This window comes from Sceloporus undulatus, chromosome 6 (genome assembly GCF_019175285.1).
Source record: "Sceloporus undulatus isolate JIND9_A2432 ecotype Alabama chromosome 6, SceUnd_v1.1, whole genome shotgun sequence".
Taxonomy (NCBI): Eukaryota; Metazoa; Chordata; class Lepidosauria; order Squamata; family Phrynosomatidae; genus Sceloporus; species Sceloporus undulatus.
The window spans coordinates 25,790,175-25,805,106 of record NC_056527.1 but is presented as its reverse complement, the minus strand read 5'-3'; the positions used below and the strand labels follow the sequence as shown (position 1 = coordinate 25,805,106).

General features: G+C 40.2%; 1 protein-coding gene across 3 annotated transcripts in view; it reads left to right on the top strand.

The window, feature by feature from the left end:
- Positions 1 to 14,932, top strand: part of LOC121932564 (MAM and LDL-receptor class A domain-containing protein 1-like) — a 97,039-nt gene that overhangs the window by 58,111 nt on the left and 23,996 nt on the right. For all 3 annotated transcript variants that reach the window (XM_042471265.1, XM_042471264.1, XM_042471263.1), the window contains exons 7-8: positions 10,315 to 10,397; positions 10,490 to 10,586. In XM_042471265.1, coding sequence (XP_042327199.1) covers positions 10,315 to 10,397; positions 10,490 to 10,586 — 180 coding nt within the window. The remainder of the gene's footprint in view (positions 1 to 10,314; positions 10,398 to 10,489; positions 10,587 to 14,932) is intronic.

The window sequence follows — 14,932 nt, the reverse complement described above, 5'->3', positions numbered from 1 at the left end:
TGCTGGCAGAGTGTGTCTGGGACCTGGGCTGATGACGGCCGGCAGTTTGATGGCCATTTAGTGTGCGATAATCCCCACCTCCATCCCGCATCCCAGCTCCAGCTGGAGCCGGTTTAAAATGCTGAGTAATAACTCCTTAGTGAAGCTCCTTGGATGCTATATTGGGGGGAATATGGGATATAAATTAAATTAAAAATTGAATTGAATTGAATTCATTAGGAGGCTGTAGGTGGGAGAATCTGGCTTTCTACCCCATTTCTGTTTCAGAAATTGTCTCCATCCCTGATTTTCATTGTGACAATCAAAACTGAGTTTTTGTTTAGGTTAATGGACTATAAATAATATCCAGCAGTTCTGCATTAAGGCCATCTAGAAAGATCCAGATAACGGATTCATGATCAGATCAGACCTGACTAATGCTGCTTTCCTATACTCAAAGACTCAGAGTTTCATGCTTATTCTTCAAACTAAGTAATCCCTTGTAGACTTTTAAGGAGTAGGCTTGAACAGTCCAATTATTGTCTGAAAGTGTTAATTAAAGGACTTGCTTCATTTAAATGCAATCACTGGCAATAATTTTTAACATTTCTTCAAGGAGCCATTTCTTTTTCAAAAAGCAGTTTTATTAGTGTGGGTTCTTGTAGTTGCATGCAAATCTTTATTCCCATTTCCATTTTCCCAGTGCTTTCCAGTTAAAAGCTGCCATTTTAAAAGCCTTGTTACAGTTTGAGAAACTTGATCTTTTGGGAGGAATCAGAGTCTTGCCACATATATGACCAAGAAAATACTGCATCAAAACTTTCCAGTGGGTCAGAGGAAAGTTAATATCTTGAAATGAATTGGGCAAGTCATAGGGCATGGGATTGGGCAAGCAATGAATTGGTGCACAGCATTAATTCTATCTACAGTTTTGATGTTCACTGTTGGTTCTTCCTTTCTTTCTCTTTTTCCTCCCTTCCTTTTAGTATTTTTGTACTGCCCTTCAATTGGTTTACCTAAAACATACAATAAAATGTTAATACCAAAAAAAAAAAAAACCCAACCCAAAAGGCTACACAATTATAAAATCAAAGTAAAATAGCCAGCAGGTTTAAATCCAGAGCTTAGGAAAATTACTTTTTTGGTTTACAACTTCTGGAATCCTTTCCCTGGCCATTACTGGTTAGAGGATTCTAGGAGCTGTAGTCAAAAATGTAACAGTTCTGATTAAAACTATATCTTAAAATTCTGAAAAACAAAAGCTTTTGCTTGGTACCAAAGGACAATAGAGTAGGCGTCAGATGAACTTGACGGGCTCTTTCTTTAGTAACCATGTATGGGAGGTTGCCACAAGAGGCTCTGCACTGAAAATCTCAATGTATAGGAATGTAGTTCTTCAAGTAATTAGGTCTCAAACCAATAAACATTTAGAGGTCAAATCTACCTCTTTGAACTGGGACCAGAAATGGATTGGAAGATAATGCTGGTGGCATAGTACAGATGCAATATTCTCCCTCCCTCCCTTTCTTTTTTTCTTTCTTATTCATTCATTCGTTCATTCATTCATTCCAGAAGCTGCAATCACATTACATCCAAATTACTAATCTACTGGGTACATTTTCATTGACTTCAGTCTCTGAGCCACAAAAATAGAAGTTCATGATCTTCAAAGGCAGCCCAATGTTTAACTCAGAAATTACCAGAACATGGTTATTTCTTTACCTAACATGTTTTTAATGATATACATGGGCAATCTTAAGCATAATATAAATAGTTTGATTTTCAAATGCAAAGATGTTTACTCTGGTCTAGTTCAGCAGGCCAGTGATCGCATACAAATCTATTGTTTCAGGATCACATCACTGTGGAGATTTGCCCATATGAGTAGTTGGCCAAACTGAGGCCCAATACAGACAGACAGAAAGGAGCAACGAGATGCTGCCCCTTTCTGCCCCACACGGAGGCTGCAGCAACCAAATGCCGCAGGCTCCAGGAGTCCTAAAAAGAACCCGCTCCTGGTGAGTTCTTTTAGGTTGCATGCAGCATCATTGGTGCCCTCACACATGCTGATGATGTCCATGCAGCACGGCACCATTTGGATGCTGTGCCGCATGTACATGTTAATGGCGGCTCCCATGTAGATGGGGCATGCCATTATGGCGCAGTAGGGCTCGGGCGCATGTGGTCACTCCATGCTCCCGAGACCTAATTTCGGTCCCAGGACGGCGCTTGTTACCCGTCTGTATCAGGCCTGAATGAGTCAACCATTATCATACACTATGATTGTCCCTCTCGGCCTAACTGTAAAATACATGTTGGCAGTTTACTACATACATAAGGATATAAGAAATAACAGAAGGTAGTTGGTTGATTGGTTTGTTGGTTGGTTGGTTTTTGCTGCCTTACATTTACTCTGTAACAGGAGTGGGACATGGTTTTAAAGAATGTGCTGTTTCATACCATCCAAAATTTCACAGATGAAAAATGGGATGCATGTTGCGATGCAGATCAGAGTGTTGTCAAAAGGATCTGGTGGCCAACAAGAGGCAAACACTAGTTATGAGGAAGAACACACAAAACTACTATTTTAAGCAGTAAAACCCTGGAATTTATGAACCGGATTTATAAGACGTTTCCCTTTTTTTCTCACTTTTTCATTTTCAAGGCAGTTGAGAAAGTTGGACAGCAAAGGATTAACCAGGGCTGTCCTTGCAAGATCAAGAAAGTTAGAAAGTATGTTGTCTGAACTCTGTGAGATGGGAAACATTGAGGGCATGACCACACATTCCTTATGTCCATGGCTAATGCCTCAACTGAGGACCCAGCTTTGCTTCTCCCAACACAGGGAAGGAGGGTAAGGAGAGAACATTGTTAGGAGTGTGTGTGCAAGTGGTTTTGCTGCTGTTAAACTTTCCATTTGGGGAAGGGAAACAAAGAATGGAGCCTGGAGTCCCAGCCAAAATTCCAGCTGACTTTGTGTTGTGCTTATCATCCAGTTTGGATAGGAAACAGCTTGTGACCAGAATCCATGCAGTCTCTACTGTGTGAACTGATAACGTGCTACTCATGCAATCACTGATCAGAGATTCCTACTAGGTTATAGGACACAGGGCTTGTTGAAGGGCTAAGTGGAGACCCTCCATTGGGCAGATCCGGGGCCTCTATTAACTAGGGCTCCTAGGGCTCCAGTCCACCCTAAGCAAGGGTTGTTGCCTGTCCAAATATAGAAATGTTTTGCATATACAAATGATTATCTCATTCTATTTCAAATTGCTAATGGTTGGCATTTTTATAATAAAACAAAGTTACAGAAATGTGTTGCTGCTAGTCAATCATGGAGCAATTAGTCCAGGGAAATTAATCACTTGCATTTTATGTGGAAATTTAAGAGCTGTATGGCCTAAGGGATTTCCTTGAGACTTCTGGCAATTGCCTGTCTTCAGAATAAATTGGACTCTGGTAGGGAGGCTTATTAAGGAATCTTTCCTTTCCCTCCTTGTGTAGAATCAAGAAATTCCACAGAGGGGACATATTTGATCACTTCCCTGGAAGATCTTTATTCCACAGTGTTATTTGTGCACCATCAAACTGCAAGCCAAAACACTGAGCACGAGAGAAGGGACTGGAGAGGGAAGAAACCAACTTATTCCCCTTTTCTTTTTTTAAAAGGGATACAGTTCTTTTCAAAATTAAATTTGGATTTTCAATACAGTCCAAACTTGACAAAGGAAAAGCAAAATGATTTTTTCATCTGACTGCTTAAGGGCTGTGATTTACTACCCAGTAATATTGTTGTTGAGATGCAGTGACTTAGTGATTGCGATGCCAATTCTGATGATCTTAAGGCTACTAATATTGTTGTTAGGATTCAATGGCTTATTTGTTAAGTTGCCATTTCTGATTATCAAAAGGCCCAAAGGTTGGCAGTTTGAATGCTGCATGATGGGGTGAGCTCCTGTCACTAGTCCTAGCTTCTGCCAACCTAGCAGTTCAAAAGTATGCAAATACAGATAAATAGGTACCACTTTGGTGGGAAGGTAACAGCATTCCGTGCAGTCATGCTAGCCATATGACTACGGAATCATCTTTGGACAATGCTGGCTACTTGGCTTAGTAATGGAGATGAGCACCGCCCCCTACAGTCAATTACAACTAGACATTCATGTCAAGGGGAAACCTTTACCTTTTAATATTGATGCACATGTTGTTGTTGAAAAGCCAGCATAGTATAGTAGTTTCAGCATTGGATTAGGACTCTGGGAAACCAGAGTTCATTCAAATCCCCACTCAGTCACATGAACCCACTGGGTGACCTTGGACGAGTCGCATTCTCTCAGCCTCAGAGGATGGCCATGGCAAACCCCCTCTGAAGAAATTTGCCAAGAAAACCCCATCATAGGGTCACCATGAGTCGAAAATAACTTGAAGGCACACAGTAACAATAACATTGTTGCACATGAATGTTCGAAATAGTGGAATCATGTTAGTCTCTGGTTGTAGGATGAAAGGAAGTATTATCATAATAGAAATACATAGTCAGATAGGAGTGGGATCTTGTAGCACCTTTGAGACTAACTGTGTGAAAGAAGTTTTATCTTTCATAGATTTGGTCTACTTCTTCAGATACAGACAGATCAGTATTCTTATCTCCAGATTACAGATGATTAAATGAGGCTGTTTATTTTGGTATAAGAATGTATAAGACATAGAAGTCATAAGGGTTATTCCCAAGTTATCATGTAAATATTTTGGCTTATTCATTTCTTACCAATTTATAATATATAATAATATAATAATTTATTTATATTACGCCTTTTCCCGAAGGAATCAAGGTGGATTACAAAACAGAAAACGACAATGCAAATTACAATAAAATCACATTTTAAAAAAATCCCTTCCCCCATCTCATCCCAATAAAATTTATTTTATTGTTACATTTATATCCTGCTTTTCCTATAATATGCCCAGTGTTGTGCACCTAGTGATGGTCCTTTTCCCTTGTATTAAGTTGCTGATATATTTAGGCTTGACCAACAGTCACCCAGTGAAATTCAGGATTTGGATCTGGATCTCCCCAAATCCATCTTTAGCAACAGTGAAACAGAATACATTGGAAGATTATTTGTTTCCTTCACTGGAACCTTTTAAATAAATGGAGAGTGGATTGCTGGCTGTTATCAGGTTGGCTTTGTGCTCCAAATTTCTCAGAGAGATGTCTCAAATCTATCCCTTTACTTCCTTTCCACATTTCCAAACTGGGGACAATTATATTGAAAAAGAGGTATGCAGTGTTATTCTTGTCATCATTCTTGCAGTTCACTGCAGCTGAATGCACTCAAGTATTTGCACCCTGAATACATAATGTGGTGGATGTACTTTCCAATATCTATGGTGGTGGGAATGTCATTATGATTTTACTCAAGAGAAATACCTTATCAGAGTTTGTGATTTGGAAAAGAATGGTAATGGTGAAGGGATTGTTTCTCTTTCAAGAAGCCAGTTGTTTGAACTTTGGGGGGAGGGGTGGGTGGGTGTTGTTTTTTGGTATAAATTTCTGTCCTGAATGCAGAACCAAAAAAGGAGAAATTTGTTACCAAAGATATGGTAAATTATACAGTGTATTTCTATATACATCTGTACCTATGAACCTGAAATGTCACGGGGGGGTGGGGGGTGGGGAGAAGGAAGCACATTATATTGGGTCCTTGTTATTTGCTGGGGTTTGGTTCCAGGACACACACACACACATGGATAACAAAATCCGTGGTTGCTTAAGTCCCATTAAATACAGTAGCATAGCAAAATGGTGTCCCTTATATAAAATGGCAAAATCAAGGTTTGCTATTTGGAATTTATACTTTTAAAAATATTTTCAAGCCAGGGATGTTTGAATCCATGGATAAAAAATCAGTGGATAAGGAGGGCCGACTGTACATTCCTTACTACTTTCCCTACCAACTTACCTATTAAAGTTGTCAATGGTGGCTGTTCTACCCCACCAAGATACTGGGGAAATGGGTTATTAACACTTGAACAACTCTTCCAGAAATGCTTGTAGCTGATCATATAAGCATACATGTAGGTGTGTGCCTAGATGTCTTATATTTTAAAGAAAGGAAAAGACAAGTGAGTTTGTGAAATCAGAGTGGAATGCCTGCTCTTGTTCTTGGAGGAAAGTATGCCTTTACTCAGAGGGGAAAGGAAGTGTTGTCATTATTGCAAAAAAGAAAACTGGTTTCAAATAACACGTTATTTTGTAATGCATTACTTCCAAGTTCTGATATGCATCCACACAGAACTGGGGTAGCCAATCTGTGGCATTCCAAATGTTGTTAGAATGCCTTTCCAATGATCCCATGACCCCTGTACCATCTAGGGCTGCTGTGAGTTGCAATTGAACAACTTCTGAAGGGTCACATACTGCCCAATGAAGGACCTTCAACAGATCAATCCATAGTAACATTTTCAGGGGTCAAACTGGAGAAACTATTGCTCCCTGTCCCAGATTTCTAGTTATACAGGTGGAATGCAATTTATTGGACCCAGCTTTAGCAAAGGGCCATGTGTCTTTGCTTATACTGGGCCTCATACTTCTCCTCTAAAACAACCAGTGGTGTAAAATTAATGAAATGGAGCCAAACAGACTTCCTAGACTATGCTTATTAGAACAGTTGCACTCTCAATTGCAATCTTCATGGTCCTGGCAACTGTTAAACTTTATAAAGAGCTGTGGCCTCCCTGTAGCTTGTACTATGAATGATCAAGCAAGAAAGGATGCAAGACAGAGAATTTTGGACATTGCGGCTCAAGAAGACATAGCCACACTCAGTAGGGTAGGCAATTTAAAATGGTTGAGCCAATACAAACGGTCCTTTCAAATGCCATCTTATCTAAAAATACAGATCCCTAAACATCTCAGAGAGGCATTTACCCGAGCAAGATTCGACCAACTTGATACCATGGTAAGACATGGAAGATTCCAGGGTATCCCTTATAACGAACGAATTTGTATTTGTGGGGATCATGAAATTGAGGATCTAGCACACATTTTGTTTAGTTGTAATTTGTACCAAGCAGAAAGGGATCAATATCTTCATCCCTATATTAAACGAACAATATACTGGGAGACCCACATCAGAACATCATACTTTATGAGTGGACAAGATTCAAAAATCTCTATTGCTACAGCCCGGTTCCTTCATAAAGCATCGCTGTTGAGATCTAGATATGTTGGAATGATTGGTGTTAATTGTAAGGGGGACGAACAGATTTGATGTATGTCGACGGATATTTTATGTGACTTTTGCCTCCCATTTCAATTCCAATTTTAATTCTGTTTTATTCCCTATGGTAACTATCTTACATACTATTGTTTAATTGTTAACTATTTTATTTTATCTGTTTACTAGTATATCCTTTAGCACATATTGTATATCTTTTAGATATACATAAGCTGTTGACAAGTAGTGCATGTTCTGGTTCTGGTGCACGCTTAGGTTATGCATATGTATTTATATTGTATGGAGGTTTATTGCACCTAGTGCACTGTATTTACATTTTATATATAGCTGTGTGATACTGCTTTTTATTATGTTACTAGTATTTTGAAACGGCCCTTGGGCTACTCAATAAATTGTATTGTAACCAGTGATGTAATGCAGAGTTGAATATATTTTGCAACAGCTTGTATTTCCAGCTGCTGCTTTGTTTTATGCAAACCCAGGGATGGCATTTGGAATTCCTTTGACTGTTTGGGACACTTAACCCCAATAGTAATCATGCCATTTTTCCATCACAATAAAAAAAAAGTCACAAGTGATTTCTCCTTTATTCATTGTTGATACTTTCCTCTTCTGCATTTCCCTCTCCCTCCCTCTAGCTTTCTCTGTAATTCTTTCCCCGATTTCATCTTTGTTCCACCCAGTCTCCTGAGATCCCATTTCCTTGCTTCTCTTGCCAGTTTCCAGAACAGTGACTTTTTGTTTTCTGCTTTCTTAATCTTTAAGCTGTGCATCTCCATTTTCTGTATGTGTGTAAATTCTCCTTTTGTTGAGAAGAAATGCATGATAATGTAATCTTTTTCATATTAAAAATAAAAGTTGTTCTGAAACCATTCTGGCATTACACCACCATCTGTCTTTGGTATAGGAAAGAAACTCCTTGCAGAAACTATTCCTAAATAGAATTTTGAAATAATTTAGCACAGACGTGGGAACCTATTCTAGTATTCCAGCTGTCCATGGTGGACACGTGTGACAATGGGGAGCATACTCACCTCCTCTCTTTCTTCCCATCTTTGTGCCCATGCAAACTAAGGCCCGGTACACACCTCCAAGAAGCAGTGTCCTGATGGCAATAGTAGGGCTCAGGAGCGCACACCAACCACACGCTCCCAAGCCCTACTATGTGCGAGCAGCGCCACTATTGTGCGGCATTGCCCACACGGGGGACGTGTTGATGACGTGTGGGCATCTTAGTGCCCACACGTCTATTCCAGGAAGCGGTGTTGTAAGGGCTGCGATGCAGCTCTTATGACATCGCAAAAAGGAACCACTGTAGGCAGCTCCTTTTTTGCTGCACAGCAGTGCCTCGCCGTTTGGTTGCAGTGGCAGCAAGAAGGGGCAGTGTTTTCCCACTCATCTGTACTTCCCCAAAGTTGCATGATCTGAAAGGTTTAAAGTCATCTGGAGAACTTCCACAGAGAAGGCTCTCCCTTTGAAAAGTTGCTGCCAGGTGTAAGGGAACAGTTACTTGTGTACTCTTCCTTCTCACAGATTTAGGACATTACTGCAGACAGCTTCTAAATCGTGAAAACACTGGGAAGGAAGCAGCTTTGGTGATACTAATTACACAACAATTTCTCCAACCTGTACCTTTCATGCCCCTCATACGTCCCTTTAATGACTTGGCAAGTTCCCAGGTGTGAAATGTTGCTCCTGAGGCAGTTGTACATAGTGTCTTCCCCCCAGTCCCACCTCCCCCTCACTCTGGTTACATATTTCTTTTCTTTTCTTTTAACTTCAGTGAGGCAGCAGAGCTCTGGAATTGTGCAGAAGAAGAGAAAACATAAACCAAAATATTCCTAAAGGCATGCTGGGTAGATAAATGCAGGGAGGTGGGGATTAGGAAGAGTTCAGAAAGAGAGTGCAATGGGGCAGCAGCCATGGTTGCACGATTGACTGAGTGTGGTGATGGATGGCTGCTAAGTGGTATGTCGCCATTTTATTTCATTTTTTTCTTGCATGACTGCTATGAGAATGAGGCTGGTGTGATAATGTGTTTATTCTACACTGAAGCACAGATGTTATAAAAGGTGCTGTCTCCAGCATATACTGGAATAAAGTAACCCGACAGACAGCCTAGGGCTACCACTGCAGGAGCACCATCCTAGAATGTGCTGAATCTGGGGATGCTATGAACCCTAACTAGTTTCCCACCTGACTGGATGTGAAATCTTCCAGGATAGCAGCAATTGGCTAGCTGTATTAGTCTAGACTTCCCTTTTGCTCCAGCATTTCAGGGGTCAATAGTGGGAGCTGCCTTGATGGTGGAATCTATTTGAGTGATGGTGCCTCCCCCAAGATCTCATCTTCTTGCTCTGAGACCAACCACAGGCTAAGTGTATGACATCTATCTGCTCATAATCAGCCAAGAGGATAGTAAAAAATTTACAAAACCATGTGTGACAAGCCAGCATGGTGTAGTGGTTTCAATGTTGGATTACAACTCTGGAAAACAGGATTCAAATCCCCACTCAGCCATGGAAACCCACTGGGTGACCTTGGGGAAGTCACACTCAGGCTCAGAGGAAGGCAATGGCAAACCTCCTCTGAACAAATCTTGCCAAGAAAACCCCATGATAGGGTTGCCTTAGGGTTGCCATAAGTTGGGAATGACTTGAAGGCACATAACAACAACCAACCAAACACAAAGTATGTGTCACCTCTTTGCACAAGCTGCCTTAAAATTCCTTAATGTAAATATTTGAGTTCAGTATATATTTTTATATCTCCTTTTCAACAGCAGATAAAATGTAAGAATAATGTATAAAATAGCAAATACCATGAGGAATAAAGCAGAATATGCTGCTTCCAGCTTTTTTGTTTGATCTGAATACTTAAAATGTACACATTTATTCATACTAGTTTTCAAGCCAATTTAATGTACACATTTGCTTTAACACGGACAGAATATGAATTACTTATCTCTGTGGAATTATTGAACCTTATTCCTCTTGTTAATTATACTGTTGGTGTTGTGGACTGGTAGTTAGATATTTAGCTTATTCATTTTCTCACATATCTCAGCATTCCCCTCTTTCCCTTTTGTCATCAGATGTGGAAAAGAGTGGAAGGGCAACCGTTGCCATCTGAAAGCTGAGACTCCTTGGAGGCCCTCTCCTGGATCCCTACAAAATGGTGGGTCCAGTGAAATCAATAAAATAACTTCAGGCGATTTTGTAGAAATGTTTGTTTGCTCATTTATCTCATTCCCTTGCTTGTCTCTGCAGATACTTGGACTGGGCTGATTATTGGATTAGCTTTACTGTTGATTGAAATTGCAGTCACTGTTTCATGCCTCCTTTCAAAGAGGAAATTGCCAAGAACGTAAGTGAAGCCTTTCATTGTATACAAAGAAAATCAGGCCCTGGAATGGAACAAAGCAAAGGGAATATGGTCCATTTTCTTGGTTCAGCTTTTAAGTCTCACTGTGGGCTGTTTATCGACAAGAACACAAAAGTTTTTCAACCCTAGGTAACTTTAAGTGGATATAAAACTCAAAAAAGCATATGGCGCAGTTTGCCTAAGCACTGTGTATGGTTTGGATGACAATATAAAGCCCCTTATTTGTACAAATTCAGCAATATTAATGTAATATCATTATGGAGGGAGAGGTGCCAGAAAGTAACTGTGTCTTTTTGCAAAACCTTCTCAGGGACAACGTAGGGCCCGAACAGACAGGCCAAAATAAAACTGCTTCGGGTCACTTTGGAGGTATGCTGTTTAAATGATGTGTGTGTCCTAAGAGGCCAAAAGCCACACCAAAGCCATGCTCTAGTCCTAAGGACTGGAGAGCAGCTTTGGCACAGCTTCTGGCCTCTTAAGATGTCATTTAAACAGTATACCTCCAAAGTGACCTGAAGCAGCTTTATTTTGGCCTGTCTGTTTGGCCCCTTAATCATCAAATGAATACAAGCTTTCACTGGATACCTTTGGGAGCTCTTCACCCCTTTAAGACTTAAGTATAACAAGTATTATTATTATTATTATTATTATTATTATTATTATTATTATTATTATTATTATCATCATCATCATTATTACTAAACTTTATTTATATAGCACTATAGATTTACACAGCACTGTACATAAAATAAAAATTGATAAAAATGAAACCTGCCAATGGTGTACATTCTACAGGATAATAACAAAATACATATAAAACAATAAATAACAATACAAGATAGTATTAGATAAAATAAGCAAGCAACAAATGAAAAACATCGAAAAACCCCTATCAAAGCAAATATCAAATAACAGTCAGATAACATTCACAGAATGCCTGGGAACGCTTCCCTGAATAATATAGTCTTCAACTCCATTTTGAAACTGGTTAAAGAAGTGATGACCTGTGTTCATAGGGGAAGGAGGTTCCAGGAGTGAGGGGCAGCAAGCGAGCAGGGACAAATCTGGGAAGGGGCAGTGGAGCTCTTAGGCTGAGACAGCAGACCTTGACTACCAGAACGGAGGGTATGGGTGGGAATGTGAGGAGAAAGAAGTTCAGATAAATAAGGAGGGGCCAGCCCATGCAGGGCTTTAAAAGTCAACAACAAAAGCTTATACTGAATACAGAATGGGAAGGGGAGCCAGTGAAGGGATCATAATAAAGGAGAAACATAGTCAAAGCGGCGGGTGGATGTAATAATGCATGCCGCTAAACTCTGGACAGAAATTAAAGGACAGAGATGAGAGAGAAGAAGCCCTGCCAGAAAGAGGTTACAATAATCTAGTCGCGAGACTACCAGGGCATGGACCAGAGTCTTGGCGGTAGAGGGCGAGAGAAATGGACAGAATTTAGCAATACTGTAGAGAAAGAATCTACAGGCCTTGGCTGTGGCCTGGATCTGGGGGCTACATGACAGAGAAAAATAAAAAATGAAACCAAGACTGTGGGCTTCCTGGACCAATTGAATAGAGATGTCATCAACAGAAAAGGAGTGTTGGAGGGAGGGCTGAGGTGGAAAAACAAGAAGCTCCATCTTGGACATGTTGAGCTCCAAGTCCCGATGCTGCATCCACTGAGAGATAACCGTGAGACAAGATGAGACTTGCTGTTCAAGCCCCAGAGAAAGGTCAGGGGTGGAAAGATACAGCTGAGTGTCATTGGCGTACAGATGATAGGATACAAATTATATTTCAATGTGCAGAATGTTTTAAAATTAGTAATTCTTGTTCTGCCTATAAAATTTGACTTCCATATATCAGTAGACACAAGTGCTGAATTTGGTTTTTCAAGGGCAAAACAATTCAACAGGATGCATAAACTTTGTCCTCTGACTGTGGGGCTGTGCAGCTGATGATACAGTCTGGATTGGGTACAGATCTCCATGTAGGATGGTCATCATCACAACCTTACTTTGCTGTTCCAGCTCTTAGTAGTAGAGCACAGAGCTTAGAACTAAGTACTTATAAGTAATGGGATAAGTAATGGGTAACTTTCAGTGAATTCCTTTTAGACATAAGTAAGTTACATTGGTTTAGTAGTAAATGCTAAAGTAGTGCTACTCAGCATGGTGGTCCCTGGATGAGTACTTGTCCCTGAGCCATTGACTGTAGGTGGGTACAGGTAGTTGGATACGGAGTTTTCAGAAAAGAAAGAAATAGTTGTACTCAATGGGCACAAATATGGTGCAGTCCCTTAGCACACTGGAAGGAAATAATAGTCCATTCACTACATAAGATAGCCTGAGAAGCACTGAGCTAAACAAACAGAAAAAACAGCTTCATTTATATACCACTGCATACTGAACTAACAGTGTCTAAGCGGTTTACAATTGTAAGCTAATAGCCCCCAACAATCAGGGTACTCATTTTAGCGACCTCAGAAAGATGCCTGAGTCGAGCTTGAGCGCTTTTGCTGGTACTGAACCCATTATGAGTGAGTGGCTGCAGTACAGGCATTTAACCACTGCCCCACCAGGGCTTCTGGGCTAAATTATCTTAGCTGACTGGTAGTTGTAGTTTACATAAAATCTACATTTGTAGCTCTCCAGATCTTCACATTTACTTGCCATTCATACTTTGCAATGGTATATATCTGCTGTTAAAATGCCTTAAATACTTGTTGGGCCAGATGAGTATATATTTACTGTTACAGTAAATGCCCAGTCCAGTGGCAAATATATACAATAGTTCTATATGTACTGATTATATTCAGAAATAAGTCCCATTGAGTTCAGTGGAGTTTGTTCCCAGGTAGGTGGGTACAGGTCTGCAGCCTGCCTTTACCCAGTATAAATTCCACTGGACTTGAGAGGATAGACAAAAAACAGACCAGAGTGCAACTGTGCAATCCTATATTCACTTACCTGGGAAAATGCCCTGTTGGACTTGTTACTGTGTAGGTATGTGTACAATTGTGCTATAAAATTTTCCAGATTCAGAGCATATGCTCAAAGGTGGAGTGTTCAATTGCTTTGTCTTGCACTGTCTTCCAACTACAAAGGTAGTATGAACCAACATGGAGAAGGAGTATGTCTAAATGCAAATATATTGTTGTGTAGTTAGCAAAGGTAATAAACTTCTGACTTGAATTCAGCTCCCATGTGGGTCTCATCAGACCCACTGATGGAATGCAGAACCCTTAACTGTGGTCAAAACTGCACTGTGCAATTTTGGCCATTCCAGAAACCAGTTTTCTATCTCTGTGATCCTTCAGAGGGCACATTCTGCCAAAAATGGCAAAAAACAACAACAACAACAACAACAACAAAAACCCTGAAAGTAAGTCTAAGTAGTTTTGGAAAATGCATATTTTAAACAGGAAGAGTTGGTGACCTATTTCAAAGGTTAATCACCACTCCTGGAGGCTTCCAAGAAAAGGACAATCTAGGGGATTCCAGGAGGACTGGAGAATACAAAGACATAGTTGAAGGACTGTATTCAACTAGTATAATTTGAGCCCCCAGAATGTTCTCTACCCTTCTTCAATGGGCTGCTCTGTCCCTTATAAGCTGGCATTACAGTGAGCTTTCTTCACACATTTTTCATAATGATCAAACCAAAACTCTTATATTGCCACCCAGTCCTGAGGTGCACATTCTAGAATGCATCTATACTGCAGAATTAATGCAGTTTGATGCCACTTTAATTATCATGTGTGAGATTCTGGGATTTGTAGTTTTGTGAGCTATTTAGCCTTCTCTGTCAGAGAGCTCTGGTGCAACAACAAACTACAGATCCCAGGATTTCATAGGATGGAGCCATGACAGTGAAAGTGGTATCAAACTGCATTAATTCTGCAGTGTGGCAGCAGCCCTAAACCTGCATCAGGAGACCAGGCATCTCTTGGATTCAGCAGTTTCCTTCCCTTTGCCTCTCCACAAGTTGAAAGAACTGAAGCTACTTTGAGGTCTGTAGGAAGCTAATATTGAGGCAATGCTACTTTTTTGTTTTGTTTTGGATAAGCTGATAGTGCAACATTTGCTCTATATACTCAGAAATTCCACTGGCTTTATGATCACCATTGCCTCCTGCAGTGTGGACTTAACAAGGACAGCTCAGAGCTATCTCAGGCTATTGCAAAATATGTATACAGAAGCCTAAATGCTATTAATTCCAAATAGAGCAGATCATTTGACTTGTTAATTCAAGATTTACATAAATTCCATTGTGTCAGTAGATTTGTAGTAGTTAGGACTAATAGTAGGATTCGGATCTGAAAGATGCGGTAG